The sequence below is a fragment of the Heterocephalus glaber genome, unplaced genomic scaffold (assembly GCF_053883595.1).
Source record: "Heterocephalus glaber isolate CG9 unplaced genomic scaffold, H.glaber_assembly_v1.0 deba00001428, whole genome shotgun sequence".
Classification (NCBI taxonomy): Eukaryota; Metazoa; Chordata; class Mammalia; order Rodentia; family Bathyergidae; genus Heterocephalus; species Heterocephalus glaber.
This window is the reverse complement of record NW_028258293.1, coordinates 20,435,985-20,462,957: the sequence shown is the minus strand read 5'-3', so window position 1 is coordinate 20,462,957 and position 26,973 is coordinate 20,435,985. Positions and strand designations below refer to the sequence as shown.

The window sequence follows — 26,973 nt, the reverse complement described above, 5'->3', positions numbered from 1 at the left end:
CTCTCTCTGTGATTGTGTATGTGGGCATTTTTTAAACCACTTTGATTTTTTTTTCTTTCTATTTTTTAAGAGCTGGGGATCAAACCCAGGGCCTTGTGCACATTGAGCAGAAGCTCTACCACTGACTGTATCTCCAACTCAGTGGTTTTTCTTCATCTGTAAAATATGAATAAAAATACCCTTTTAAAAGAGTTTTTGTAAAGATGAAACAAGACAAATGAGTTAACACTTCTGATTCAGTGTCTGTCATATTAGCTGGCACGAAAATGCCTTCCCCTCTCCCAGGTCCCTCTGAAGCATCCCAGCTCTTTGTAGCACTTATGACATTTAGGTAATGTGCAGTTGCTAGGCTACAGGTTGTTTTTTTTTTTGTACCAGGGATCAAACTCAGGACCTTGCGCTTGGGAGGCAGGCGCGGCGCCAATGAACTAAATCCCCGGCCCAAGACTGAAGGACTCTTTATTCTCGGGCCCCAGTCCTTTATCCGGTAGCTGGCTTATCAGCAGGTCTCGGGCCCATTGTGAATGGATCGGGGCTCTCTGAGACAGAACCAATGCGGAGTGACGAGGTGCTGGCTCCAGACCTAGTTGGGGTTGGGGTTGAGGTAGCCAATGGGGCAGGTGGAACCTGAGGACGGTCTACTGGGGTGTCCTCTGGCTTGGGAAGGGGAGCTTACTTTTTCATTCTGGCCAGACATTCCACTGATTGAAGGAGCCCCACCACACCATGGAACCAGCTTTATGGATGGAAGTGTTAACCTCGTGCAAAACAGCTGACACAAACATGCCCCACCCCTGCCCCACCCCTGCCCGCTGAGTTCGAATCCCCGTGTGCACGCCTCGCCGAGGGGTGTGCAGTTCCCGCGAGAGAACTTCAGCTCCTCCGAGCGCGGCCTGCGGTCACCGCCCACGGAGCCCCGCCCCTCCCGGACCTCCCGCTGTGGAACTGCGCTCCAGCTTCCCTCTGTCCCATGCTTGTCTGCTCTCGGCTAGTCCTGCCCTGCGAAATCTACACTGTCATTGCATTCCTGTTTCCACCGCAAAGCCACTTGGACCACGGGCTGTCACGGGGTAGACCGTAAAAAGGTCGCTCACAGCCGTGACAACCTTCGGGCCTATGCTGCCCCTCCGAGGCCCCAGCCCCGCAGCACGCCTCGCGTCTCCCGCCTCCCACTGTCCGGTCCGCGGCGAGACGATCCCAAGACCCCTCGCGAGACGGCCTGAGGAGGCAGTGGAATTCTATAGGTGGTTCTTGAATATGGTAGACACGCAATAGATGACTGCCAGGTGGAGTTGATTTCTACATTTAGGAACCAGTATCCTTCTTCCATGTTCATGTGTATGCTACCGACTGGCTGATAACATCCCACAACTGGATACTTTCTACCCAACTCGCCACTGGAAGAGCTCATCTCTCAATCATGTCAGAGCTGAATGCAGCCTTTCACAGAACTTTAAAATTGACTCCGACTGATTCATTAAAACATAGTGATACTCAAACAAGCTCCTGCTGCTAACAAGACCAGCATGGGCTGTCTGTCTTTCCTCCCTTCCCTTAGGGCCCCTTGACTCACTGGAGAAGAGTCATCACAGCTTTTGTGCTGCAGTAATCTCAACAAAGCTGGTTCAAATAATCACAATGTGGCCAGCAAACAACTAGCAGTTGCAGCCGGTCCTCTTGGCCGTCCAGGTCATTTCCTGTGTATGTCACAACCCCAAGGGAGAGGCAGTTAATCAATGACCTCCAATGTGTTTTCAGTGTCTAGATTCTCTTGGGCACTCATGATTCCTTTTGTGTAGGACATTTCTGTAAAGTGACCTTTTTAGTTATTGCAACTCATTTAAAGTACAGAGGAAAGTGGCCCTTTGTGCCTCTGTATAGAAAAAAGGAAATATTGGAGAAAATGGGACTACATGATTCAATCCCAATAGAAAGGAGTTATAAAATAGCCAATAGGAAGGAACCATAATGTTTTGCTGCTCTCTGCTTCAGGGAGTGATAGATTTTATTTTTGTTTTTGTTTTTTTGGTACTAGGGATTGAATTTGGGACTTTCCGCTTTTGAGGCAGGCAGTGGAACCACTGAGCTAAATCCCCTGCCCCAAGTGATAGATTTGAAATTGGTTGGTTGAGAACTCCCCTATTACCTAGGAGTGATGTCAGCAGTATTTTCTCTTGAGAAAGGTCTTGCAGTTGGTATCATTGCCTGACTGACTGCAATAGACTCCTGTCTTTGAGATGAGATCCTTGGGGCCAGGGATTTAGCTCAGTGGTAATGTGCCTGCCTTGTAAGCACAAGGTCCTGAGTTTGAACCCCCATTCTGGGAAAAAGAGAAAAAAAAAAAGAGATCCTAAGGCTGAGAGCTACTAATTGGAAGGAGGCACGAGGGCTTCTTTTTTTCTTCTTTGGTACTGGGGATTGAACTTGGGACCTTGCACTTGTGAGGCAGGCGTCGGAACCACTGAGCTAAATCCCTGGACCTATTGGTTTATTTTTTGAGACAGGGTCTCACTATATAGTTGAGGCTGGCCTTGAATTTGCCACAGTCCTCCTACTGCAGCCTTCCGAGTGCTGGGATTATAGGTGTGCACCATCAAGTCTGGTCCTGATTGATTGATTGAATTTTTTTTTTTTTTGGTACCGGGAATTGAACTCAGGTCCTTCTGCTTTTGAGGCAGGCGGCAGAACCACTGAGTTAAATTCTTGGTGATTGATTGATTTCTACTGGAGATTGAACCCATGGTCTTTGCAATGAACTACATCCCTAGCTGCCCTCCTTTTTTTTTTTTTTTCAATTGTGGGACAGGGTCTCAGTCACTAGGTTGTCTAGGCTGGGTCTGAATGTCCATCCTCTCATCTCAGTCTCCCACAATGCTGGGATTTTATCTCACTGTGCCAAGCACTGCTCTTATTTGATTATTTTACCTGACTGTGCACAACTCAACTATCTATCCATATCAAGGAAACTTATTTTGAGGACACCAGAAGTCACACATTGTATTTATTGATTTTAAAACCTTAAGTCTGAAGCTAGCCTGGACTACAATAGCGAGTCAAGGCCAGCCTGAAAGCAAGACTGTCTCAAAACAAAACCAAAAGTAGATTTTTTTTTTTAAAGTACAGATTATTCTTTTTGGGGGGGGTTACCGGAGATCGAACTCAGGAACTTCCGCTTGTGAGGCAGGTGCCAGAACCACTGAGCTAAATCCCCAGCCTCAGATTATTCTTAAACAGCCTTGCTATAATCAAAAGCACACTTATATCATTTATTGAACACTATCTGTGAGAGAAAACGCTCACCTGATGTCTAACGTGCTGAACAACTAAGGAAGAATTGGATTTGTTTACACCGCACTCAGCATGAGCTGATCAATGTGTGATGAACGGACCACATCCATCAGAGGGTATTAAGGCAAGCCACAACGTTAGAGAAATCTAATCTATACCTGAGAAGTCAAACAGGAGCAGTGCTAGGAGTTACTCATTTTACCCTGAGTCCTGGATGCCTGCCCCAGCTGGCAGTTGGTAACAGTTGCAGCTGGGTTAATTGTAAATTGAGGTTTGTTGAGAGAACAAGCAGAGGGGAAAGGTAGAGATAACAAGGAAGATGAAGAAAGACAGTTGAACTTTTTTAAAAGCTTCTTTTGAGATAGGGTCTTGGTTTCTGATTCAGCCTGGCCTCCAACCACTATGTAGCCCAGGCTGGCCTTGAAATGATCTTCCTGCTTCAGCCTCCTGAGTGCTGGGATTACAGGTGTGTGCCACTATGCCCAAGTAACAGTGGAACTTTTGTAGCGTTTTCTTTTTTTTTTTTCCTTAAATTCTTTTATTGGTACATTTTACATATATAAGCATATTCTTTTTTTAAGTGAAAATCTGAGATTTAACCCATGTGGATTAACCCATTTTTTAAAAATTAAAAATCTATTAGCTGAGGCCCTTTAGAGATGAACTGATTACTTCTCCTGGATCAAAAGCAAAAACTAAAAAAGATTTGGCTATCAGTAAAGCCCCACTAGTCTTATGAAACATTGCTATAGACTCTCTATATCACTGAGAAACCTCAGTTCTTAGTTCTGAAGGATTTTGTTCAGAGAGCAAAGCCTGTAATAGTAGGAATATGCGCAATATCCCTGTACTATGTATACAAGGTGATTTAGGAATTTCGGTTGTAAATCTTCAGGGCCAGAATCTTGTTTACACTGCAGCCAAGGAAGGTGAATAGTCTGACAATAACTTTAAAGCCTTTTTCCTTACTTGCTAAGTCATGGGTCCAAAGAGGACAAACAAGTTAAGTTTGTTCTCTCCACAGCCAGAAGCAAGATTTTTACTCAGTTCTTACAAGTACCACAAGCATGTGGAGTCTGCAAAAATTGCTTAGCAACATTACAAATGGAAACAACATGGGTATGGAGAGCAGCCAGAAGTCTGTCTCGGGGCAGGTGGGTGTGACTTCTCTTTCCAGTACAGTGTGTGCTGTTCTCAGAGAAGCATGGAGTTTAAAAAAGCAGAACAGTCACTTCAGATTTCAGTTAGGATGTAGCTGTTATTAACCGTAACATCATGCCTGCCATGTACTTAGTTGGAGGAGGCAGGGCCTAGATTTCTTATTTATTTTGGTACTTCTGTTTTAAAGATGACTGGATTTTTCTAGAATTATTCCGGAAACATTTATTAAGCACCTTCTCAGGGTCTGCTGATCACCGGAGCTCTGAAGACAAAATGGGTTTCCAGCAGCCATAGGCAGGAAGGAAGCCAAACAAGCAAAGTAATGGTGTTCCTGGCAGGGGTGTGTATGTGCGCGTATGCCTGTACATGCGAAGTCAGGTTCTCCAGAATGTTAAGTAATCACTCTTACTAAGCTTTATCCCCAGCCCCTACCACTGAGTCTTTTCAACTTTTTATTTGGTGGTACTAGGAACCGAACCCGGGCTTCATACTGAGCTACATCCCCGACCATTCTTTTATTTTGAGACACTGTCTCCCCAAGTCACTAAGTTGCCTGGGCTCCCCCTTGAACTTTCCATCCTCCTGCCTCAGCCTCCCAGAGTGTGTGTCACCACATCCAGATTGTTTTTAACTTTTTAAAAATTACTGCTTTTCCAGTCATCCTATACATCTGCTGGGAAATACCTCTCCCATTCTGTGTGAGGATCTGGGTACCAAGAATTCAAAGTGCTGGGGACTGTGGACCAAGAACTCTTCCTTCCAGGTGGAATTCAGGCCCTTTTGGCCTGGCGTACTTTGAGGACCTCCCAGTTTAGGGAAGCAGAAAGGTGGAAAAGTAGGAGCTAACAAAACAAACACTGTTAAGAGTGTGTATTTCCAGGAAGAGGAATCTGCTGGGGATTGAAGGGGTAGGTGGGACACTTTTGTAGCATTTAAATTTTTATTATTTGAATGACTGAAAGAAAAAGGTCAAAGAGAAAAAAATAAGTGTAACACTTGTTAAGCTTTACAAACTTGAACCGAATAGTAATTTTCTGTTCAAAATCTTAAAATGACAAGCTTATTCGCAAACCTGCCAATTTAAGAAGCAAACCATCAAACATTTTAAGTAAGGTTTTCTTTTGTTATCAGACATAAGATAAGGAATACCTAAGCCACATCAAAACACTGCAATTAAACAAGATAGAGAAGGTCCCTACCCTGAGGGATCTACCTAATTTTTCTAGAAAGAGATAGTAACAAACAACATTGAGACAGATATAAACCGGTTAAGGCAATAGAGCAGGAAGTTGCGAAAGACTGAATGTTGTGAGTGTTGGGGGTGGTGAGGTTGCATGATTAATAATAGGGTACACAGAATCCTTAAAAAGGAGGGACTCTGGAGCAGAAGTCTAGCTAGGGAAAGGAATCTAAGGGACTTTAAAGTTCCCATTACCTAGAAGGCACACTTTATATACAACTCATTTTACAGATTAATAAAAAACAGCAATTTCCTAAGGTTATTTACACTTAAAATTGAGAAAATTGGGCTGGGGATTTAGCTCAGTGGCACCGTGCCTGCCCTGCAAGCCCAAGGACCGCAGTTCGATCCCAGGTACCAAAATAAATAAATAATAAATAAAATTGAGAAAATGTTAACTGTCCATATCAAAGAGCTCTGTCATCATAAGTGACAGAAGGGGGAAGTGTTAGCAGGAGGGTGCTAGCAACCACTCTGGCTTTGGCCACTGTGGGTCAGAGAAAGCCTCTCCTTAAATGGCCACGTGTAGAGTTCCGGTTCGCTGGAATTTACGTTACCATACAAAAAGACAAGTTTTACGTCATCTAGCAAATGTCTGACCCTTCACTGTATCATCATTTGTGATGTGAGAAAATTCTTCCCACGGTGTGGAGTACTAAATGGTGTTTTCATTAAAAAAATCCAGCTTAAAAAAAAAATCCGGCTTGACTTTAGCCTTTGAAAGGTGCCAACACACCACCAACCTAGCAGTTAATGAGCACAAAGTGCTACCACAAAGGAAACAAATAAATGCAAATGGCCATTAAACCATGACTACTGTCCAGTAATGTGAATCAAATCCATATTAGTAAATTTTTTTTTAAAGTTGTTTTTTTTTTTTTTTTGGTACCGGGGATCGAACTCAGGACTTTGTGCTTGCGAGACAGGCACCGGAACCACTGAGCTAAGTCTCCGGCCCTCATATTAATAAATATTAAATACGTACTCTCTGACATCCAGAATTCACAAAAAGTATGCTGTAATTTAATGCAAATTAGAGAATGCAAATTGTCTTTCTGGAGAGCAGTTTGATAGCTTAAATCCTTTGACCCGGTAAAATCTCACTCTCCAGTAAGGTGTCCTAAGGAATACAAAACACGGAGAAGGAAGAATATTCATCGCGGAAAAATAAGTGGAAACTTGTATGTGTAACAAGAGACAATTCAATCACGGTTTGACCGGGCGAGGAGGGTTTTTCTCCCAAGCTGCACTTTGCAAACAGGGCCACCGGGTTTTGCCAACACAGGGGCGGGCGCTGGCGAACAGACACAAAACACCGCGGCGGCGAGGCGGGCAATTGGTCCTGGTACCGCTTCTGTTCACCGAGATCTAGAGAGGACGCCGGGGCTCGCCTCGGGGAGGACACATCGGCCGCTGAGTCACCAAAGGAGGAAACTAGGACGTCCTGACACTGGGTCCCCACTTCGCCCAGACCTCGACTGGGAAACGTGACCGGGCGGCCACGCCCACAGCGCCCCGGGGGCCGGCCGGTTGGGGGCGGCAGCAGACAGCGCCGGGGAGCCACGCGGTCCCCCGCCGCTTCCGGCCCACAGAGACCCAGAGGCGTCCCTCGGCCTCCCGCCCCGTTTCAGACTCCAGGGAACCGGTGGAACGGCGAGTAGGTCTTCCCCGGCTGATCCACCCAAGGCGAGCCTGCTCGCTTCTCCCAGCGGCGCCGCCCCGCCCAGGCCTGGCCGAACGGCGAGCGGAGGGCGGAGCCGGCGGTTTCGCGCCAAAATCGCGTAGCCGGCCCCTCCTCCGCGGGCTAAGTCGCGCCCTCCTTTTTTTTTCAAACCCCGAGCTGGGCGGGGATTGGTGGGCTGGGCCCTCACGTGGTTAACGGTCGCGGGAAGCCGCGGAGCCCGAACTTGCGGCTGGACCTGAAGAGCCCCAACCTCAGCGCCTGGGCCGTCCAGCTGGAGAGTCCGCGCCCCCGCCGCCGCGGTCGCCCGCAGCCCAGAGCGTTCCCGGAGCCGCCGCCGCCGCCCCTGCGCAGGCCCGGAGCCCCAGCGGCCCGACGCGCCCAGCCGCACGTGGCTGACCCGCCCCCTGGGCAGACCGCGACCTGGACTCCGTGGGCCGCCGCCGGCCGCGGCCCCAGCTCCAACATGAGCTTTCTCAGCCGGCAGCAGCCGCCGCCTTCCCGCCGCGCCGGGGCCGCCTGCAGCTTGCGGCAGAAGCTGATCTTCTCGCCGTGCAGCGACTGTGAGGAAGAGGAGGAGGAGGAAGAGGAGGAGGAGGGCAGCGGCCACAGCACCGGCGAGGACTCGGCCTTCCAGGAGCCGGACTCACCGCTGCCTCCGGCGCGGAGCTCCGCGGAGCCCGGGCCCGAGCGCCGCCGCTCGCCCGGCCCGGCGCCCGGCAGCCCCCGGGAGCTGGAGGAGGACATGCTGCTGGAGGGCGCCAGCCCGGGCGCCGACGCGGATGCGGCGGGCGGCGGCGCCGAGGGCGACTCGTGGGAGGAGGAGGGCTTCGGCTCGTCCTCGCCGGTCAAGTCGCCGGCGGCCGCCTACTTCCTGGGCAGCGCCTTTTCTCCAGTGCGCTGCAGCGGGCGGGCGGGCGAGGGGCCCTGCTCGCCGCGGCCGGAGCAGCCGGGCACCCCGCCTCACAAGACCTTCCGCAAGCTGCGGCTCTTCGACACCCCGCATACGCCCAAGGTGAGTCCCCTGGCCGCGCCCCCCTTCTGGCCCTGCCCAGCGGTCGTCCGTTAAGATTATGTAACCGAACAATGGGTTCGTCTGGAACGTCTTCGCCTTACAAAGGGGTGACTGGCGCCATCCAGGTGGCGGGGGAGCCGCGCCCGGGGCCGTCGGGGCCTCCCCGAGTGCGGCGCGGGGCGAGGATGCTGGAGCGGTGCAGCCCGGGCCACCTGACACTCCCGGGCCAGATGGTGCCTTTGAAACGGGACTATCGGGCCTGTAATTTGGGCGGTCCGGCGCAGAAGGTGTTTGTTTAAAAAGAAAATAATGTCCCTGCGTTTATCGTTCGTGTTCTGCGGTCTCAAGGGAAAGTTTTCGGTGTGGAGGGAGAGGCTGCGCTCCCGCTTGGGAGTCAGGCTGGCCTTCCCCGCACTTAGAATCCTAAAGACTCAGAAGTAACTGCACGTAGTGCTTAAGCTACCTTGGGTCGTAGTGTTGGTCGTAGTGCTTCTGTCCGCGTTTGCAGAACCCAAGTTGGGTTGGCGACGAGTGAAGATGAGGAACCTCGAGCTGTTTGTTGATCGCTTGTCTTAAGTAGGTGTTGAGCATTTGTGCGTCAAAATGGCCAATGCAGATCAGGCTTCTAAAACTTTTGAGAAGTCACAGGTCGTTAAGAATGGACGCTTCCGAGATAAGACAAGCATCGAATTTGTAAGGTTAAAGTAAGAAATGGGCCTTTACAGGCGAGACCCTAGTGATTGCAGAGTGTTAGTCACTAGCCTGGAGGCTGGGCTTTGCCGCATTGCTGTTCTTTAGCAGACTGGCCCAGGGCAAGCTCGCTCTGGGAGCCAGGGGAGGAGTCCTGCCGAGGTGGCTTTCTGAGCACTGTTTGGAGGGGGAAGGGGAGCTTTTATGGGACTGTTCTCTATTTTTAGGTGTTTGAAAGAGCTTAACTTTGAGCTACAGTACTAAAATGCCCTTCGTTTTAGTCAGCGTAAATATTCTTTTTAGGGCTAGAGACCTATTTTACTTTGCTGTCTTTTTCAGAAAGGTAGCCTTTAGCCTCAGCCTCCACCTCCTAAATTAACCATTCTTTTTTTTTTTTTTAAATTAACCATTCTTTATGTATTTTGCGTGAAATATAACAAAGACTTGAGTGCTGGATTTTGAGGGGTTTTTTGATCCAACCTAGGACCTACTGCTAGCCCTTGTGTTGTTTTGACTTGCACATTTAGCCACTTAAAAGGCCTGTTGAAGGTTAGATGGAGAAGCCTGACTCTGTAAGACTTGGATCCTAAAATTTTTATTTTTCCTTCTTTAGAGTTTGCTTTCCAAAGCTCGAGGAATTGATTCCAGATCTGTTAAACTCCGGGGTTCTCTTTTCATGGACACAGAAAAATCAGGAAAAAGAGAGTATGGCATACGACAGACTCCTCAAGTGAATATCAATCCTTTTACCCCGGATTCTGTGTTACTTCATTCCTCAGGACAGTGTCGTGGAAGAAAGAGAGCGTATTGGAATGAGTAAGTAATGTATAATAGTTTTGTTTCCACAATGCCTTGAGATTGGTTTGGTATACTTTCCAAAATTTAGCTTCTACTGAATGACATGGTTGTTTGTACTTGGAAATTTTTTTTCTTCTCAGGAGATAAGTGGGAAATAATCAGTTGTAGGAAAGGGGTGGTGTGAGAAAGGAAGGAATTTAAAAAAACCTAGATCCTAGGGAATTTGGTGTCAGAAATGAAACAGGCAGAGTTGGTTTAGAAAGGCTTTAATTTTGATGTGTGGTGGTATTGACTTCTGGTTAGCGAGCATATCGCCACAAGGACTTTTTCATCCACTGGACTGAATCTTTTGATTTATAGAATTAAATGCTTTTATCTTTCTCCATTAAAATTCCATTTCATTGCATTGCAGACTTAACAGTTTTGGACCAGGAGTTGATGTAGTTGTTAGATATATTGATGAAAAAATGTGTGCTGTTTTTTCAGTTCCTGTGAAGACATGGAAGTCAGTGATTATGAATTTGAAGATGAAACAAGACCTGCTAAAGTAAATAGCTTTTTTAAATTATTTGTGAAATTTGGTTTTCTACTTCCTAACAAATTCTAATACATACATGTTAAATAAACACTGACATATAAGGTACAGTGATTTTTAAGTTTTATACATAGAGCTGTCACTGTAGCAAAAGCATCATCTTCATGTCTTTGTATTGCATATGGATACTCTTTTTATTGCAGAGAATTACAATTACTGAAAGCAATATGAAGTCACGGTATACAACAGAATTTCATGAACTGGAGAAAATTGGCTCTGGAGAATTTGGTTCTGTATTTAAGTGTGTGAAGAGGCTGGATGGATGCATTTATGCCATTAAGCGATCAAAAAAGCCATTGGCTGGTTCTGTTGATGAGTATGTATTAAACATTTTTGGCTATTACTTTTTTTTCTCCTATAGCATTACAAACATTAAGGTTTTAAGGGCCAGGGATGTAGCTCATTGGCACAGCTCCAGCCTGGCAAGTGTAAGATCCTGAGTTCCATCCCCTGTACCAAAAGCAAAACAAAAACATTAAGGTTTTAGATGATCAAACTGAATTTAATTTTTTATTGATGGGTTAGGATTTTTTAATTCTGCTTGATAAATAATATGAATAGTCTGATTTTAGAGCCTCACTTAAAGTTTTGGTCAGCATCCGTGAATTTATAGGAAAATGCAGTTTAATCGTTCCTAAATCCTAGGGTCAACATGCTCTCTTCTTTCTTGAAGGCCCTTTTTTTTTTTTTTTTTTTTTTTTGTACCAGGGATCGAACTCAAGACCTTGTGCTAGCGAGGCAAGCGGCAACACCACTGAGCTAAATCCCCGGCCCTGAAGGTCTTTGTTTTTTGTTTTTTTGGGTTTTTTTGTACCGGGGATCGAACTTGGGTCCTTGCTCTTGCGAGGAGGTCTTTGTTTTTGAGACAGGATCTCACTGTATAGTCAAGATTGTTCTTAAACTCACAGTATAGTCCAGGCTGGCCCAGAACTTGCAGCGATCCTGCTTCGGCCTCCGGAGTGCTAGGATTACAGGTCTGTGCCACTGTGCCTGGCACTTCCTGACAGTCTTTAATGGAAGCCTTTGGAAAACTCTTGTATGGATCTTAACCCCTCTCTTAAGCAAATGGCTGTGCAGCGTAATGATAGTTATCAGGGCCGGGGATTTAGCTCAGTGGTTTCGCCGTCTGCTATGCAAGCGCAAAGACCCAAGTTTGATCCCCGGTACCAAAAAAACAAACAAACAAACAAAAAAAAGAAATGATAGTTATCAAAGTAAAGTATATTTTATGAGGTTTTGAATAAATTCATTTAGCTTATTCTTTTTTTTTCTTGGTACTGGGGATCCAACTCGGAACCTTGCCTTGTGAGGCAAGCGGCAGAACCACTGAGCTAAATCTCCGGCCCCAACCAATTTAGCTTATTCTTGAGTAAAAATCATTTATCATTCTGTTAATCTCATTTTTCTTAGGCAGAATGCTTTGAGAGAAGTATATGCTCATGCAGTGCTTGGACAGCATTCTCATGTGGTTCGATATTTCTCTGCCTGGGCAGAAGATGATCATATGCTTATACAGAATGAGTATTGTAATGGTGAGTAGTATAAAGGTTCTCTTATAAACTTGTGAGCTTCAGAAAATGAGCAACAAAGTAACATTATCTCAAAATTTTCTATGCTTCTCTGCTCTCTCTTTCTGTCTCTCTAGCTCTTGTCTCTATCTCTTACAAATTCAAAGATCAGAGATCTAATGTGAATTACAGGTGCAAATGGTTGAAATCCGTGTCCCTTCTGAAGCACCTTGTACGTACCTCAGTGGTAGAATTTTGTATACTGTTTATATGGTTGGTATACAAATTATGCTGAGCTTCCTGAGGATGATGTCTCTCATATGTGTATTCTGGTGTCCCTAGCACCTAGCATAGTGTGGGACACATAGTAGTTAAGATTGTCTAAGTCAGCCAGGTGTGGTGGCACACGCCTATAATTCCAGCACTTGGGAGGCTGAGGCAGGAAGATTGCCATGAATTCGTGGCCAGCCTGAACTATATTGAGATCCTGTTTCAAGAAATAAGCAAAAAAAGGGGCTGGGGATTTAGCTCAGTGGTTCCGCCACCTGCCTTGAAAGCGCAAAGTCCCCAGTTTGAGCCCCCATACCAAAAAAAAAAAGATTATTTTAAGTCTGTTTTCTGCTGCTATAGATTAGGATTTTTTTTGGTAACAGGGACCAAACTCGGGTCCTTGCGCTTTCGAGGCAGGTGGCAGAACCACTGAGCTAAATCCCCAGCCCTTTCTGCTGTTATAAAGTAACATCTCAGATTGGCTAATTTTTAATGAACAGAAATTTGTTTGGCTTAGTTTTGGAGGTTGGGACTTCCAAGAGCATGTCATTGCTACCTTGATAGAGCCTTCATGCTACATCATTCCCTGGTGAAAAGTTAAAGGCCAAGAAAAACCTAAACTTGCCTTTTTAAAAATTTTTTTTAAACATATTGATTCATATGATAAATAATCTTATTTTTGAAGGTGGATCCCTCATAGCCTTTTGTTGTTAGGCTCCATCTCCCAGTATTGTATTGAGGGTTAAATTTCCCACGCATGAACTTTGAAGGATACATTCAAATCATAGGATAGATGTTTGCTTAATGCATTCTCATTCTTGCTGCATCTAGCCTTACTTTTCCTTTTTGGTGGGGGAGGGGCAGTACTGGGTATTGAACCCAGGGCTTTGTGCATGCTGGCAAAATAGTCCACACTAAGAGACATCGTGGCCCTTTTAAAATTTTATTTTGAAACAAAGCCTGGTTAACTTGCCTACTGGGTGGCCTTGAACTTGTAGTGCTCTTGCCTTAGCCTCCTGAGTAGTTGGGATTACAAGCATGCACCACCATGCCTGGCTCCATTTAATTTTGTGCTTCTAATACCAGTGTTGGTTACTCATAAAGGACAGTGACTCTCCATTGACCTTTATTTAGCCATTTCCTCACAGCATTCTGAAATCTTTCATCCCCCATCTATCCAACCTACTTTACAGTTAGAATCCATCCTTTCTCTGTTAAGTAAATTGTGCTCTTAATTTTCTAGCTGGGCTGCTCACTTTTCTCTTTCCCCACATTGAAATAGTACAAGCATGTGTAGGATCAACTTTAGACTTCCTTGTGTAGCTTTCAGTTTCTCCAAGTCCTTCCTTTTCCATTAAACCTTAATAAACTCCTGGTCTGAATTCTGATCCTTCTAGGAATCTGTTATTATTACGTACCTACATCTTTCTATATTATTTTTAATTGTTTATCTCATAGGAATATTAGAGCATTTAGAGTTTAGCAGGCACTTGAAATAATAAGGATTTATTATTTTTCCTTAAATATCAATACTAGCAATCAAATAGCTTGTGATAAAAGTATAGGTAGGGTATTAGGTTCTCCATATTTGTAATAGACAAAACAGAAGTAAAAGATCAATTTCTCAGTCTTAAACTCATTGTTATTATTTCAGTACACTTGAAAGCACTATCAGTGTTCAATAAACAGTATTGTAGCTAGTTTGTTTTACATAGGTTTTTTGGGTTTTTTTGGCACCAGGGATCAAACTGGGACCTTGCGCTTGTGAGGCAGGCAGCTGAACCTCTGAGCTAAATCCCTGGCCCCATAGACACTATTATTAAGGGTGTAGGGAGAGATTTTCATATGTTGATAATGGACATATGTGGGGGATAATGTATTTGTGTGTGTCATGGACACATATATTACAAATGGATATTCTCTTTTACCCAGCAACTTTGGTTTTAGCAGATACATGAGGCATGTGAAGTAACTGATGAATAAGGGTATCTGTTAGGCCATATAATACAATAATAAAAGCTTGGAAGGAGCCAGGGATGGTTGTATGTGCCTGTAATCCCAGCACTTGGGAGGCTGAGGCAAGAGGATCATCATGAGTTTGAGGCCAGCCTGGACTATATATCAAGACTGTCATAAAAAACCAAAAAAGAAAGAAAAGGGGGGGATTGAAAAAGGGGAAAAAAAAAAGGATTGGAAATAAAATATAAATGTCCCATTAAATAGAGAATGGTTATTGCATTACCATTCAATTATACACTGGGATTTTTCTCCTTTTTTTGTATTTTTCTTTGTATTTTGGTATACAATGATATACTTAAAGATAGTGAACATATGTTATTAATGTTAGCTTTCCATCACTGTAAATAAAATACCTGAGAAAAGCAATTTAAACGAGGGGAGATTTATTTTGGCTCATGGTTATCGGCGATTTCAGTCTGTGGTTCTCTGGGTTCAGTGTTTCTGGACCTGTGGTAAGGAAGACATCATGGCAGAGGGCATGGTAGAACAGAGTTTATTGTTTTTTGTGTTTGAGACAGGGTCTTGCCATGTAGTTCTTGCTGGCCTTGAACTCACTATGTGCCACTATGTCTGGCTGGTAGAGCAGAGTTGAAAGCTACTCACTTTAAGCTGGGCATGGTAATGTAAACCTGTAATCCCAGCACGTGGGAGACTGAGGCAGTACGATTTCTGTGAGTTTGCGGCCAGCCTAGGCTACATAGTGAGTTTAAGGCTAGTCTGAACTACATAGCGAGACCTTGTCTCAAAATCAAAAAAGAAAAAAGTCATTTGAAAGGAATACATAAGAAGGATGAGTATGGTGATACACACCTGAAATTCCAGCGCTTGGGAGTCTGCAGCAGGTGGAACATGAGTTTGAGGCCAGCTAGCTGAGGATGTAGCTCAGTGCAAAGGCCTTGGATTCAGTCTTCAGCAACACACACACACACACACACACACACACACACACACACACACACACAAAGAATGCATAAGAAACTGATAATATTGGTGTACTGTTTTCTGGGAAAGTGAACTAGGTAAGTTATTGGGGTATAAGGGTGAGAGAGATTTTAAATTGTAATTCTAGCCATATGAGTATACAACCTATGAAAAGAATAAATAAAAATTTGATTTCACAAACAGGCTGAAAGGAGAGGTCCTGTAAATTTTCACTTTCTTTGTTAAGCTGAGGATCATTCAATAAAGAGGGAAGAAAGAAGAGTAAGTCTTCCAGAAACAAGAAAATTAATTTTTGCTATTTTTGTCAGGTGGAAGTTTAGCTGATGCTATAAGTGAAAACTACAGAATCATGAGTTACTTTAAAGAAGTAGAATTGAAGGATCTCCTTCTGCAAGTTGGCCGAGGTTTAAGATATATTCATTCAATGTCTTTGGTTCACATGGATATAAAACCTAGTAAGTATTAAAAATCCTCTGACCTATGTTCTTTGGGGTTATAGAGAATTAAATCACCTCATTATAACAAAATAAGTTTTTTCATTGTTAATTTTATTTATTTATTTATTTATTTTGGTACCAGCGATCGAACTCGGGACCTTGCGCTTACGAGGCAGGCGGCGGCACCACTGAGCTAAATCTCCAGCCCTTCATTGTTAATTTTAAAAAGTTTTTGACTCACCGGTATTGTTTTATGACTTTCACTTGTCTTACTTGCCAGAAAAATTTGATATAATCAATAAAAGCTGGAAAACTTGCTGTATTTTATACCATCTAAATAGTCCTAAAGTAGGACTCTGATAGGGAGACTGCAAATCTGTGTTTAAAACCTCACTGTTAAACTAGACCATGTTAAAATTTTCTCTTGTTGACCCAAGTCTTTGATTTGAGTCTGTTCCAGGCCCACGCATTGCATCTGGCTAGAACCATCTTTTTTGGAGACACACACACACACACGTACGCACACGCACGTTCTTGCTATGTAGTTCAGGCTGGCCCGGAATTCACATTGGTCCTCCTGCCGCATCCTGTCAAGTGCTGGGATTACAGGAGTGTGCCACCATGCCTGGCTGGTTTGATCCATCTTTAATAGGTTTCATTCTTCCCCTCCTTTGCGCATGTGTGGGTGGGTGCGCATGCGTGTGTGTGCGTGCGTGCGTGCGTGTGCGTGCGTGTGTGTGCGTGTGTGTGTGTGTGTGTTAGTAACTGGGGTTTGAACCCAGGGCCTTCACACTGAGCTATCTCCAGGCCTTTTTTTGGGGGGGCGGGGACAGGGTCTTGCTTTGTAATTCAGGCTGGTCTTGAACTTGGGGTGATCCTCCTGCCTCAACCTCCTGAGTGCTGGGATTACAGGTGCACAGCACCGCACCCAGTACTATTTTAAATTTTTATTTTTTAAAATTTTGGGACAGTGTCTTGCCACATCTCTACTCTAAATTGCCCAGACTAGGCTCAAACTTGCAGTCTTCTTCAGCCTCTGTAGTGCTAGGAGTACAGCCATGTGCCACCACACCTGGCTTCCCCTACTTATTAAAAATGATAGGGGCTGGGGATTTAGCTCAGTGGTTCCGGCCCCTGCCTCACAAGCGCAAGGTCCGGAGTTTGATCCACAGTACCACCCCACCCCAAAGTGATAGACTTGTTTACAAGATGTCTTTTTTCTGGATTTTTGTTGTATCATTTAGCTTGTCCCTTCCCCACTGTATTTCCTGTCAATTGGTAGTTGTAACTAAGGATCTATAGATTTTTACTAAACATTTTAGGCTAGGTTTGGTGTTTTGTTTTTGGTACTGGGGATCAGATTTGGGACATTGTACTTGTGAGGCAGGCAGTAGAACCACTGAGCTAAATCCCTGGCCCTATGCTAGGTATTTTCTAGTTGGATTTTACAGGGTTTGTTGTTTTGATTCATGGGAATTTAAGTAATTTTATATTCTTTTTTTTTTTTTTTTTTTTTTGGTACTGGGCATTGAACTCGGTCCTTGCGCTTGTGCAGCAGGTGGTGAAATCAATGAGCTAAATTCCCGGCCCTATAGTCCTTATTTTAATTAAGTTAGGTATAGATTTTTTCTAAATTAGTAACGCACCACATGTAGAGAATGTATTCTCAGTAAATACAGCCTAGTCCTCATCCCTTGAGATTCTTACTTTAATTGAGTTTGAGGTAGAGCTTGAGAAGCTGTATTTAGAAAGACTTTCTGGATGATTTTTTTTTTCTTTTGATCTTTTGAGGTAGGGTCTCCCTTTGTAGTTTAGGCTGGCCCTGAACTCACTATGTAGCCCAGGCTGGCCACGAACTCACAGCCATCCTCCTCAGCCTCCCGAGTGCTGGGATTACAGGTGTGCGCCACCACGCCTGGCTCCCTGGATGATTTTGATATTTGACTTTATGAACTATAGTTAATACTATTGTTAGTTTGGCTTATGTAACTTAATTATTTAACAGGTAATATTTTCATATCTCGAACTTCAATCCCGAATGCTGCCTCTGAAGAAGGAGATGAGGATGACTGGGTATCCAACAGAGTTATATTTAAAATAGGTAAGAAAGAAAGATAATCAGAATAGTCTGTTAAAATTAAGAAAGAGGAAAATAAACTTAAGAAAGAGGCTATTTTGATTGATTCTGTACTGGGAGTTGAATCTAGGGTCTTATGCATGGTAGGCAAGTGTTCTGCTACAGAGCTACATTTCAAGCCTTTGTTTTCTTTTTGTGGTACTGGGACACACTACCACTGAGCTACCTCTTAGCTCTTTTAGTTTTGTTTGTTTGTTTTTGTTTTTTTGAGATAGAGTCTCACTAAATTGCCCAGCCTGGACTCAACTTGGAATCCTCTTGTCTCAGCCTACCTAAATGTTGGGACTACATGTGTGTATCACAACACTTGGCTGGTTTTAATACTTTTTTGTTACTGTTGTTTTTTGAGACAGTTTCACTGTGAAGTTCAGACTGGTCTTGAACTAACTATGTAATCCAGGCCAGCCTCGAATGTGCGGTGATCCTCCTGCTTCAGTCTTCCAAATGATGGAATACAAGTGTGTGTTGCTACACCTGGCATCAAACTCAGGGACTTGCACCAGGCAGTTGGTGCACTGCTAAGCTATATACCTGGCCCCTGGCTTTGGTTTTCTTTCTTTTTGGCAGTAGCAAAGTTTGTTTGAAAAAGTAAAAGTGAAGAGTAGGGAGAAACTGGTTCTGTAGAGTGAGCTTGGGCTGAGTAAAAGAGGAAAAAGCAAGATAAATGAACACACTGGAAAAAGCGGGGCAGGCTATCATGAGGAAAGCCATGATAGCCTGGTTTTAATTCTTGACTGTACTTTTTCAATACTTCTAGGTGATCTTGGGCATGTAACAAGAATCTCTAGTCCACAAGTTGAAGAAGGTGATAGTCGTTTTCTTGCAAATGAAGTTTTACAGGAGGTAATTGTTCTTCTTTAGTAATATTTTTTTCTTAGGGTAAGAGCAGACCACTATGAAAGAGAGTATTACTTTTTTCTTTGTACCATTTGTCAGTTGATAGAATATATATTCAAATATATTAATTTAATAACTAGTGGCATAGAAGTAATAATTCTAAACCATCACCTGAGAGAATTACAATTTTTTTATTTATTTTGGTACCAGGGATCAAACTTGGGACCTTGCGCTTTTGAGGCAGGCGCCCGAACCACTGAACTAAATCCCTGGCCCCGAGAGTATTACAATTTAACAAAAGTGTGAAGGCAAAGATTTGTAATGCCATTGTACTTAAAGAGAAGTTCCAAATACTACTAATGGAACTTTAAAATTGAGCGCTTTTGGAGATCAAAATATCAAAATCTATCAATATTTTAAATTAAATACTCTGACTCAGAATTTTCACTTCTATAAGTCTTGTAGAAATATTTACATACAAACAAATTGGGAACATTATACTTACTAGTAAGATGATTAAATTATGGCATATGGTCTCAAAGATTATGACAGTGTTTCAGAACTAAGTTTTGAAATAAGAATAAGCAACAATATAAAGTATTGGAACTCTTTGTTCACATCTATGCTTTGTTACATATATGTGTATTTATAACTTGGTGAGCTCTTACAGGCATGTTTTGTGTTTGCATACGAATCTCTAGAGGGATAGGAGTTTAAGAGGAAGCATCTACTTTTAGAGATATATAGAGTCCCCTTGCCCCAAGTGTTTACTTTGTAATTTAAAAAATAAAGACCTCTATCTAAATTCAGCAGCTTGTTCTCTGAATGGGTCCTTAAATGTGGCATTGAATGTTTAAATTTAGTTTCATTTCTCACCTAAATCATCACTGAATTGTCATCTTTTGTTTTGACCATTTTTACATTCTCTTTTTTAAAAAGTTTTTAAAACCTTTTTCAGAATTACACCCACCTACCGAAAGCGGATATTTTTGCCCTTGCCCTCACAGTTGTTTGTGCTGCTGGTGCTGAACCTCTTCCCAGAAATGGAGACCAATGGCATGAAATCAGACAGGGTAGATTACCTCGGATTCCACAAGTGCTTTCCCAGGAATTTACAGAGTTGCTAAAAGTGAGCATTTTATATCTAAAGCACTTTATCGACACTGTTCAATATTTTATGAAATTATACCTTCAATTTTATTTCTCTAAGGTTATGATTCATCCAGATCCAGAGAGGAGACCTTCAGCAAAGGCACTGGTAAAGCATTCAGTATTGTTGTCTGCATCTAGAAAGAGTGCAGAACAATTACGAATAGAATTGAATGCTGAAAAGTTCAAAAATTCACTTTTGCAGAAGTAAGTGAGGGCTTTTCTTTTGGGTTTGTTTTTACTTTCTCATTCATTCTCAAATTTTATTTTTAAAGTTTTTTATGAGACAGGGTCTTGCTGTGGAGCTCAGGCTGGCCTCAAACTCAGCGATTCTCCTGCCTCAGCCTCTCGTGCTGCAATTAAAGGCATGTGCCACCATACCCCGTTTGTTTCTCCAATTTTAATGACACCATTTAAAGCTTTTTGTTAACAGAGGTTTTGGTAGTTTGATGTGTTATTACATGATAAAGTTTAGAGACTTTTGTCTTAAATTAGTATTTGAACTATTAAGTTTGTGTTGTTATTAAACTTTGAAATTATAGTCTTTGCTGAGGATTTAGCTCAGTGGAGCCACACCTGCCTTGCAGGCACAAGGTCCTGAGTTCAATCCCCCATGCCTCAAAAAAAAAAGAAATTACAATCTTTGGAAATGTTAAGTCTAAGGCTGGGGATTTAGCTCAGTGGTGCTGCCGCTTGCCTTGCAAGGGCAAGGTCCTGAGTTTGATCCCCGGTACCAAAAAAAGAACAAAAAACAACAACAACAAAAAATGTTAAGACTAAGCCAGGAGGGCCGGGGATTTAGCTCAGTGGTTCCACCGCCTGTCTCGAAAGCTTAAGGACCCGAGTTCAATCCCGGGTACCAAAAAAAAAAAAGACTAAGCCAGGGATGGTGGCACATACCTATAGTTCTAGTACTGAGGATCCTGAGACAGGATGAGTAAATTCAAGTCCTGTGTAGGCAACTCGGTGAGACACTGTTTCAAAATGAAAAATAAATTTGAAAAGACTGGAGGACATATCTTAATGGTAGTTAGTTTCCCTGGATTCAATCCCCAGTACCAACAAAAAAAGTGGGGGAGGAATATTGGAGAGTATTATTAATCACAGAACACATTTCTGATTAGTTTATTCCTATCTTTTGATTTGATATTCAATATTCAGATTTAATATTTAAATTATAAGAACTTTGCCAATAAAGGGTTTATATGTTACTAGTTTGATCTCCACTATGGTTTATACAAATATGGAGATTTACTTTCATCTCCTATGTAAATTAATTTTATTTTATTTATTTATTTTTTCTTTGTTTTTGGTACTAGGGATTGAACTCGGGACCTTGTGCTTGTGTGACAGGCGCTGGAACCACTGAGCTAAATCCCTGGCCCTAAATTAGTTTTATTTGAAACCATTTATTTTGTTTGTTTTTTTGGTACTGGTGATCGAACTCGGGTCCTTGTGCTTGCACAGCTGGTGGCAAAACCACTGAGCTAACTCCCTGGCCCTGAAACCATTTTTTAAGACCCAGAGTCATTACCTGTACTAACATCTTTTTTTTTTGGTACCAGGAATCAAACTCGGGTCCTTGCGCTTGCGAGGCAGGTGGCGAAACCACTGAGCTAAATCCCCGGTCCACATCTTTATTACCTGTCTCCTTGTATTAAAGTTTATGTGATAATTTTATTATAAAAGCACAGAATAAAATACTTACAATTTTATTTTTCTTTCTTTTTTTTTTTTTTTTTTTTTTTTGTTGCTGGGGATCGGACTAGGGACCTTGAGCTTGCAAGACAGGCAGCAGTACCACTAAGCTAAATCCCTGGCCCTCTTACAAATTTAAGTTGATTAGCAGCTAAAATTTTAGGTTGTATTTTTCCTTTCCTCAGTTGGATCTTAGAATAGTAATGTGAATATCTCTCAATTGATAATACATTTTGTGTTTGGCCTTTTATTAATAATAGTGAGTAAAAAATTTTCATATTTTCATGTTCTTAGAGAACTCAAGAAGGCTCAGATGGCCAAAGCTGCAGCTGAGGAAAGAGCACTCTTCACTGACAGGATGGCCACTAGATCTACCACCCAGAGTAATAGAACCTCTCGACTTATTGGAAAGAAAATGAACCGCTCTGTCAGCCTTACTATATACTGAACTACTCATTTCTCACATACCCCAAAAAACTGTGACAAGAGGAAGCTAGGTTGAAATCACTGCTAGATCTACTTTGCAATTAATTTCTTGATTGGTCTCAGTAGTTTTACTGAAGTACCTTTTAGGATTTTTATTTGTGAATTACAGTTGAAAGCTGTATTTTGACCATTGCTGTATCAGGCTTTGTCTGGTCTTTCCAGTCTGTCTTTTGTAGGATGTCAGTCACTGTTAGATGTTACACCAAGCCTTTGCAGGGTTAACCACTGTGGTGGTGTGCTGCTTTCAGTTTGTTTGTTGTTGCATTGAAATAAAAGGTGTCTTTCTTTGTAGTGACCTGTATAAAGGACTGAAGGGCTTTATTATTAAAAACATATTCTCCCTTCAAAAAGGGGAAATGCTAAAAAAAACTCAATACTACTCAGCCTCTGATGTACTTGTATGTCGATCCTATACTTTTTTAAATTTTTTAAAAATTGTGAATTGTACTTGTATATCCAACTGGGAGCACTTTGTAGGCATTGCATGAACCATAGAATGATAATTCTGTGGAAGTATTGCCTTGTGAATTTGCTGCTATTTTAGTTTTGTCTTTGCTGTAAAATTGTAGCATTAAACAATCATCATTGTTAATAGGCTATCTTTTGAAACAATTATGTGAAATACATAGCTGCTCTTGATGAAAAGCAGCTATTTGCCTTTTTTTCCTCTTTGAACTCTTTGAGGCTAGTGCATTGAAAAAATGCACCTCTTCCCCCCTTTGGAATGCTGTATTAATGTAGTATAATTATTACTGGTTTTGTAATTTTCTGATAATGTCCTTCCTTGACTCTTTTTTAAAAATGTCCCTTCCTCCCAAGTTTTGTACTTGATTGTATGGTTAGTCTGTTTTTAAATGTTTTGCCTGATTTCTCTTCATTATTTTTTTATGTAAACTGATCTTGGTAATACTGTACATAGCTGTTTGAAATGCCAGAATGACTTCTGACTGTTGCAGGTTTTTCAAAATATATTTTATCTGTTATTAGCCATTTGACTGATAATACTGGCTAATATATTTTGCAAAAAAAAAAAAAATTGTGTCTTTTTGTTTTCTCAATTTTGGCCTAAAACATGTTTGCACTTGTCTGTTTGACTTGTGTCTTATTAACCTTGATTGGCATATTAAAAGTCACTCTGAGCTTACCTTAACTGTCTAACTCTTGTGGTACCTCTTTTCTACTACTTTGTGTTCACTACATTATAAACTACAGAGTGTAATGTATATGTTTAATGAAGTACAAAACTTTCTGGCTATTTAATGATGGGCTTTAGATTTTAGATTTTGGGGTTTTTGAAAGTATTTGTCAGCTATGTGTGGTAGTGCACACTCCTATAATCCCAGCACTCAGGAGGTCAAAGTAGAAGGATTGTTGAGTGTGGGGCCAGCCTGAGCTCTACAGAGCAAGAAACACTGTCTCGAAAAAACAAAGGAAAAAGAAAAGTTTATCATCTTTGTATGATTTTATCATTAAAAACATTTCTATATTACATTGCATATTATACATTTGTTTTGCTAGAGATGTATTTTAAATTGGTTATTAAATATATGTTACATCTATTAAATGAATAAGGTAGATGTAATTCATGACTTTCTAATTTGGACTGAGTCACAGAACTGTAAAATGATGAGGGTTTTAACCTGGGTATAGTGGCACACGCCTGCAATCCCAGCACTTGGGAGGCTGAGGCAGGAGGATTGCCTCGAGTTTGAGGCTGGCCTGGGCTACATTGTGAGTTCAAGGGCAACCTGAACTACATGGCAAGACCTTGTCTCAAAACCAAGGGGCTGGGGATCTAGCTCAGTGGTGCTGCCGCCTGCCTCCCAAGCACAAGGTCCTGAGTTCGAGTCCTGGTACCCCTCCCCCCCAAAAAAGGGAAGGTTTTAATTCACAATACTAGGTTGGCTTTTAAGAGCAGAGTAGAGATTGAAGTGATAGTTGTTTTTTTTTTTTTCCTTACAGAACCAGAGTAACCAGTGAAGACTTTTGAGTAGGGAAGACGAGTATGGAGATGGTAGATGTTGCAGGACCATTGGGCTTTGATCATAGATATCATCAGACTCTTTATTAGGCTCTGTTTCTGCTTTGTTTTTTTGGTGGTGGTAATGGTACTGAGGATTGAACCTAGGGCCTTCACACTGAGACAGGGTCTCACAAAGTTACCCCAACTTGCCTTAAACTTGTCATCCTCTCATAGCCTCCCAGAGTGTGCCACTGCATCCAGCTTGCTGTCAATATTTCTAACAATCTTGATTATTTAAGCCATTCTTTTTTCTTTAAGATGTGAGAAACTTGTGCAGACAGGTAAATTATATTAAAGGCTGTTGTGGATATTGGTGAAAGAAACCATAAAATACTGGATGGGTGGAGTGAGTAACTTACATATTTCTATAGCTATTAAGGACAGAGTGTAGAGAAGTATGGTAATCGATATCAGATGTGATTGTTCTCACTAAGGTAAATTTTTCCAGTGCACTAGCTTCAAAGAAAAATTCAGGTTTTTTCATTAAGATTTGTAGTAAAATGTTCAGATTGTTACATTAAGGAGAAAAAAAAGTTGGTATTTGGTGTTCAAAGACAGAATTCTTAAGCCATCTGAAAGCTGACAGAATTGGCCCATATTCAACATGAGATACTTTCTGGCCTTCTGTGTGGTAATTGGTAGGCTGAAGACCAGTATGAGATAGTCTTTGTTCACTAGGAAGTTGAGGTAGAGGAGACCTGTGTAAATATATAATGATGTAAAATGTAAGTGCTGTTTTGGAAGGATCAGGCAAGGCAAAGTAATAGTTCCAAGTACCATAAGTGTCTTAGGAAGATAACGATAATAGGTTGGAGAAGATCCAGGGTGGCTGGAGATTTCATTAAATGGGAACATTGAACTTCGAATAGTTTTTGTTTTTTTAACAGAATGAGAGCTTGTTACCATAACATCCGTTTGGAGAAATACAAGTGCTAGTATCGATCGATGTATTGAATAATTTTTGAAAAAAATCTTAAAATGCAGAGGTTTGTTACTGTTAGGTGTTTTACCGTTGACAAAAACATACTTTTTTTGAAAGATGACTTAAGAAAAGTTAAAAGCATTTGAGTAGGAGGAATTATATGTTACATTTAACATTAAAACCTGACTTAATCTTGCCATGAATTCTGAAGGAATAATCCTTTGAAGTAATATCTTTTGAACAGCCAGTTCTCAAGCTTTTGACTTTCATTCCCTTGTTCCAGAGGTAAAGAAATTAACAGCTAGGTTTGGGTAATAATTTCAGGGCTTCAGGATGTCTGATTTTTTTCTCCTGCTGTGTTGGGGATTGAATCCAGGGTCTTTGCATTGAGCTACATCCCCAGTACCTCTTTTTTTTTTTTTTTTTTGGTACCGCGGATTGAACTCAGGTCCTTGCGCTTGTGCAGCAGTCGGCGAAACCACTGAGCTAAATCCTTGGCCCAGTACCCCTTATTTTTAAGACAGGGTCTCATTTGCTCTGGCTGGATTCAAACTTGTAATGTTCCTACTTCAGCTTCCCAGAGTGCTTGGATTGCAGGCATGCACAACCATTCCCAGTTTGTCTCCTAATTCTTTCTTTTTTTTTTTTTCCTGTACTGGGGGATCAAACTCAGGACCTTGCATTTGCGAGGCAGGTGCAACGCCACTGAGCTAACTCCCTGGCCCTGTCTCCTAATTCTTAAGCAGCAGCATTCTGACACATTTTTCTTCCTCCCCAATTCACGTCTACAAATCATCTCCCTGACTAGTTAACAGATGAAATAAGTTGTTTCATCCTTAAGACATTTTTTTTTTGGTACCAGGGATCAAACTCAGGACCTTGCGCTTTCGAGGCAGGTGGCAGCACCACTTAGCTAAAACCCCAGCCCTAAGGCATCTTTATATGTTGGGGAAAATTTTTTTTTTTCCAGTATTGGAGATTCAACCTAGGGCCTTTGCATTGAGCTACATCTCTAGCCATTTTTATTTTATTTTTAGACAGGGTCTTGCTAAATTGCCCAGGCTAGGCTTGATCTTGGACTCCTCCTGCCTTAACCTCCCAAAAAGCTGGGATTACAGGCATATGCCACCATGCCTGGCTCCCCTCTCTTTATTTTTAGAAAGGGTCTCACTAAATTGCCCAAGCTGACCTCAAACTTGCAATCCTCCTGTCTCAACCTCCCCAGCACCAGGATTACAGGCTTCCGCACCATGCCCAGCTTTATTTGTGAACTCTTTGAAGGCATTTAGGGCTGGGGATTTAGCTCAGTGGTTCAGGTGCCTGCCTCGAGCAAGGTCCCGAGTTCAATCCCAGTACCAAAAAAAAAAAAGAAAAAAAGAAAGAAAGAATGAAGGCATTTAAAGCAATCAACAAAGGATGGATCAAACATTTTAGAAATATTATGGATATTGTGAAACTCATAAACCTGAAACTAGGAATTTGGAAGAAGTAACTGCTTCATTTAGTATTTCTAAAGGCATTTATATAACTAAAAAGCACCACAAACTGATATTACAGAGTGACTAGATCTTGAAGTTACTCTTGCAAACCTAGTTTTATTGTTAGGGAAGTTTCTCAGCTCAGCTAAGTAGATTTTTATAAAAATGGGAGAGTAAGATATCATTGAAATTGTCTCCCAACATTTCACTTCCAGAAACTTTGAGAGGCACTCACCTAAACATCATTGAACTTTTTTTTTTTTTTCCTTTGTGGCAGATATCCCTGCTTTTTAATACAGTTCAGAGGTCTGGAAAGGAAAAATACCTATGCTCTAGGAAGATTTACCAGGAGAAGACGGCATGCCTTGTCCAAACTGCATTCAACTAAGAGTCTAAGAAACTTTGGTCAGTCCGCCCCTGGAAGAAAAATATCTCAAAGGATAATTTATATCATAGTTCATATTGTTTCTTTTTATGTGGTCAATAAAAATTTTAAAGAGTATATACTTGTTTTTATATTCTTTCTTTCTTTTTTTTTTTTTTTTGGTACTGGGGATCGAACTCTGGTCCTTGCGCTTGCATAGCAGGCGGTGAAACAA

The 26,973-nt window shown here is 42.1% G+C and overlaps 2 protein-coding genes across 19 annotated transcripts in view; one reads left to right on the top strand and one right to left on the bottom strand.

Moving 5' to 3' along the window:
* The window catches only part of LOC106009942 (uncharacterized), a 132,164-nt gene extending 122,996 nt beyond the window's left edge, over positions 1-9,168 (bottom strand). For 3 of the 11 annotated variants that reach the window (XR_015451453.1, XM_087211709.1, XM_087211712.1), the window contains exon 1: positions 1,574-7,545. The gene's annotated coding sequence lies outside the window, so the exon portion shown is untranslated. Of the gene's footprint in view, positions 1-1,573; positions 7,549-8,848 lie in introns of those variants that run through there. The other 8 variants (XR_015451455.1, XM_087211706.1, XR_015451454.1 and 5 more) reach the window with 7 other exon arrangements.
* On the top strand, positions 7,546-26,973 carry Wee1 (WEE1 G2 checkpoint kinase). 8 transcript variants are annotated; one of them, XM_021263783.2, is made up of 12 exons: positions 7,546-8,385; positions 9,689-9,891; positions 10,360-10,420; positions 10,612-10,784; positions 11,879-12,000; positions 15,516-15,662; positions 17,650-17,745; positions 18,539-18,624; positions 19,577-19,747; positions 19,829-19,974; positions 21,760-21,848; positions 26,652-26,854. In XM_021263783.2, the coding sequence occupies exons 1-12, from the start codon at positions 7,837-7,839 to the stop codon at positions 26,666-26,668; spliced, it is 1,860 nt and encodes a 619-aa protein (XP_021119442.1). In that variant the 5' UTR covers positions 7,546-7,836; the 3' UTR covers positions 26,669-26,854. The 8 variants fall into 8 exon arrangements, with proteins under 8 accessions (XP_021119442.1, XP_087067822.1, XP_087067821.1 ...); XM_087211696.1 differs by lacking the exon at positions 26,652-26,854 and adding an exon at positions 23,914-23,939; XM_087211695.1 differs by lacking the exon at positions 21,760-21,848 and having other exon boundaries at positions 26,652-26,973.

Excerpts from the sequence above, each read along its gene's own strand:
- Wee1 (XM_087211695.1), top strand. The coding sequence starts at position 7,837 with ATGAGCTTTCTCAGCCGGCAGCAGCCGCCGCCTTCCCGCCGCGCCGGG. Across the intron at positions 10,785-11,878 it reads TTGGCTGGTTCTGTTGATGA|GCAGAATGCTTTGAGAGAAG; the intron begins GTATGTATTAAA and ends CATTTTTCTTAG. Across the intron at positions 19,975-26,651 it reads AAAAATTCACTTTTGCAGAA|ATATCCCTGCTTTTTAATAC; the intron begins GTAAGTGAGGGC and ends CCTTTGTGGCAG.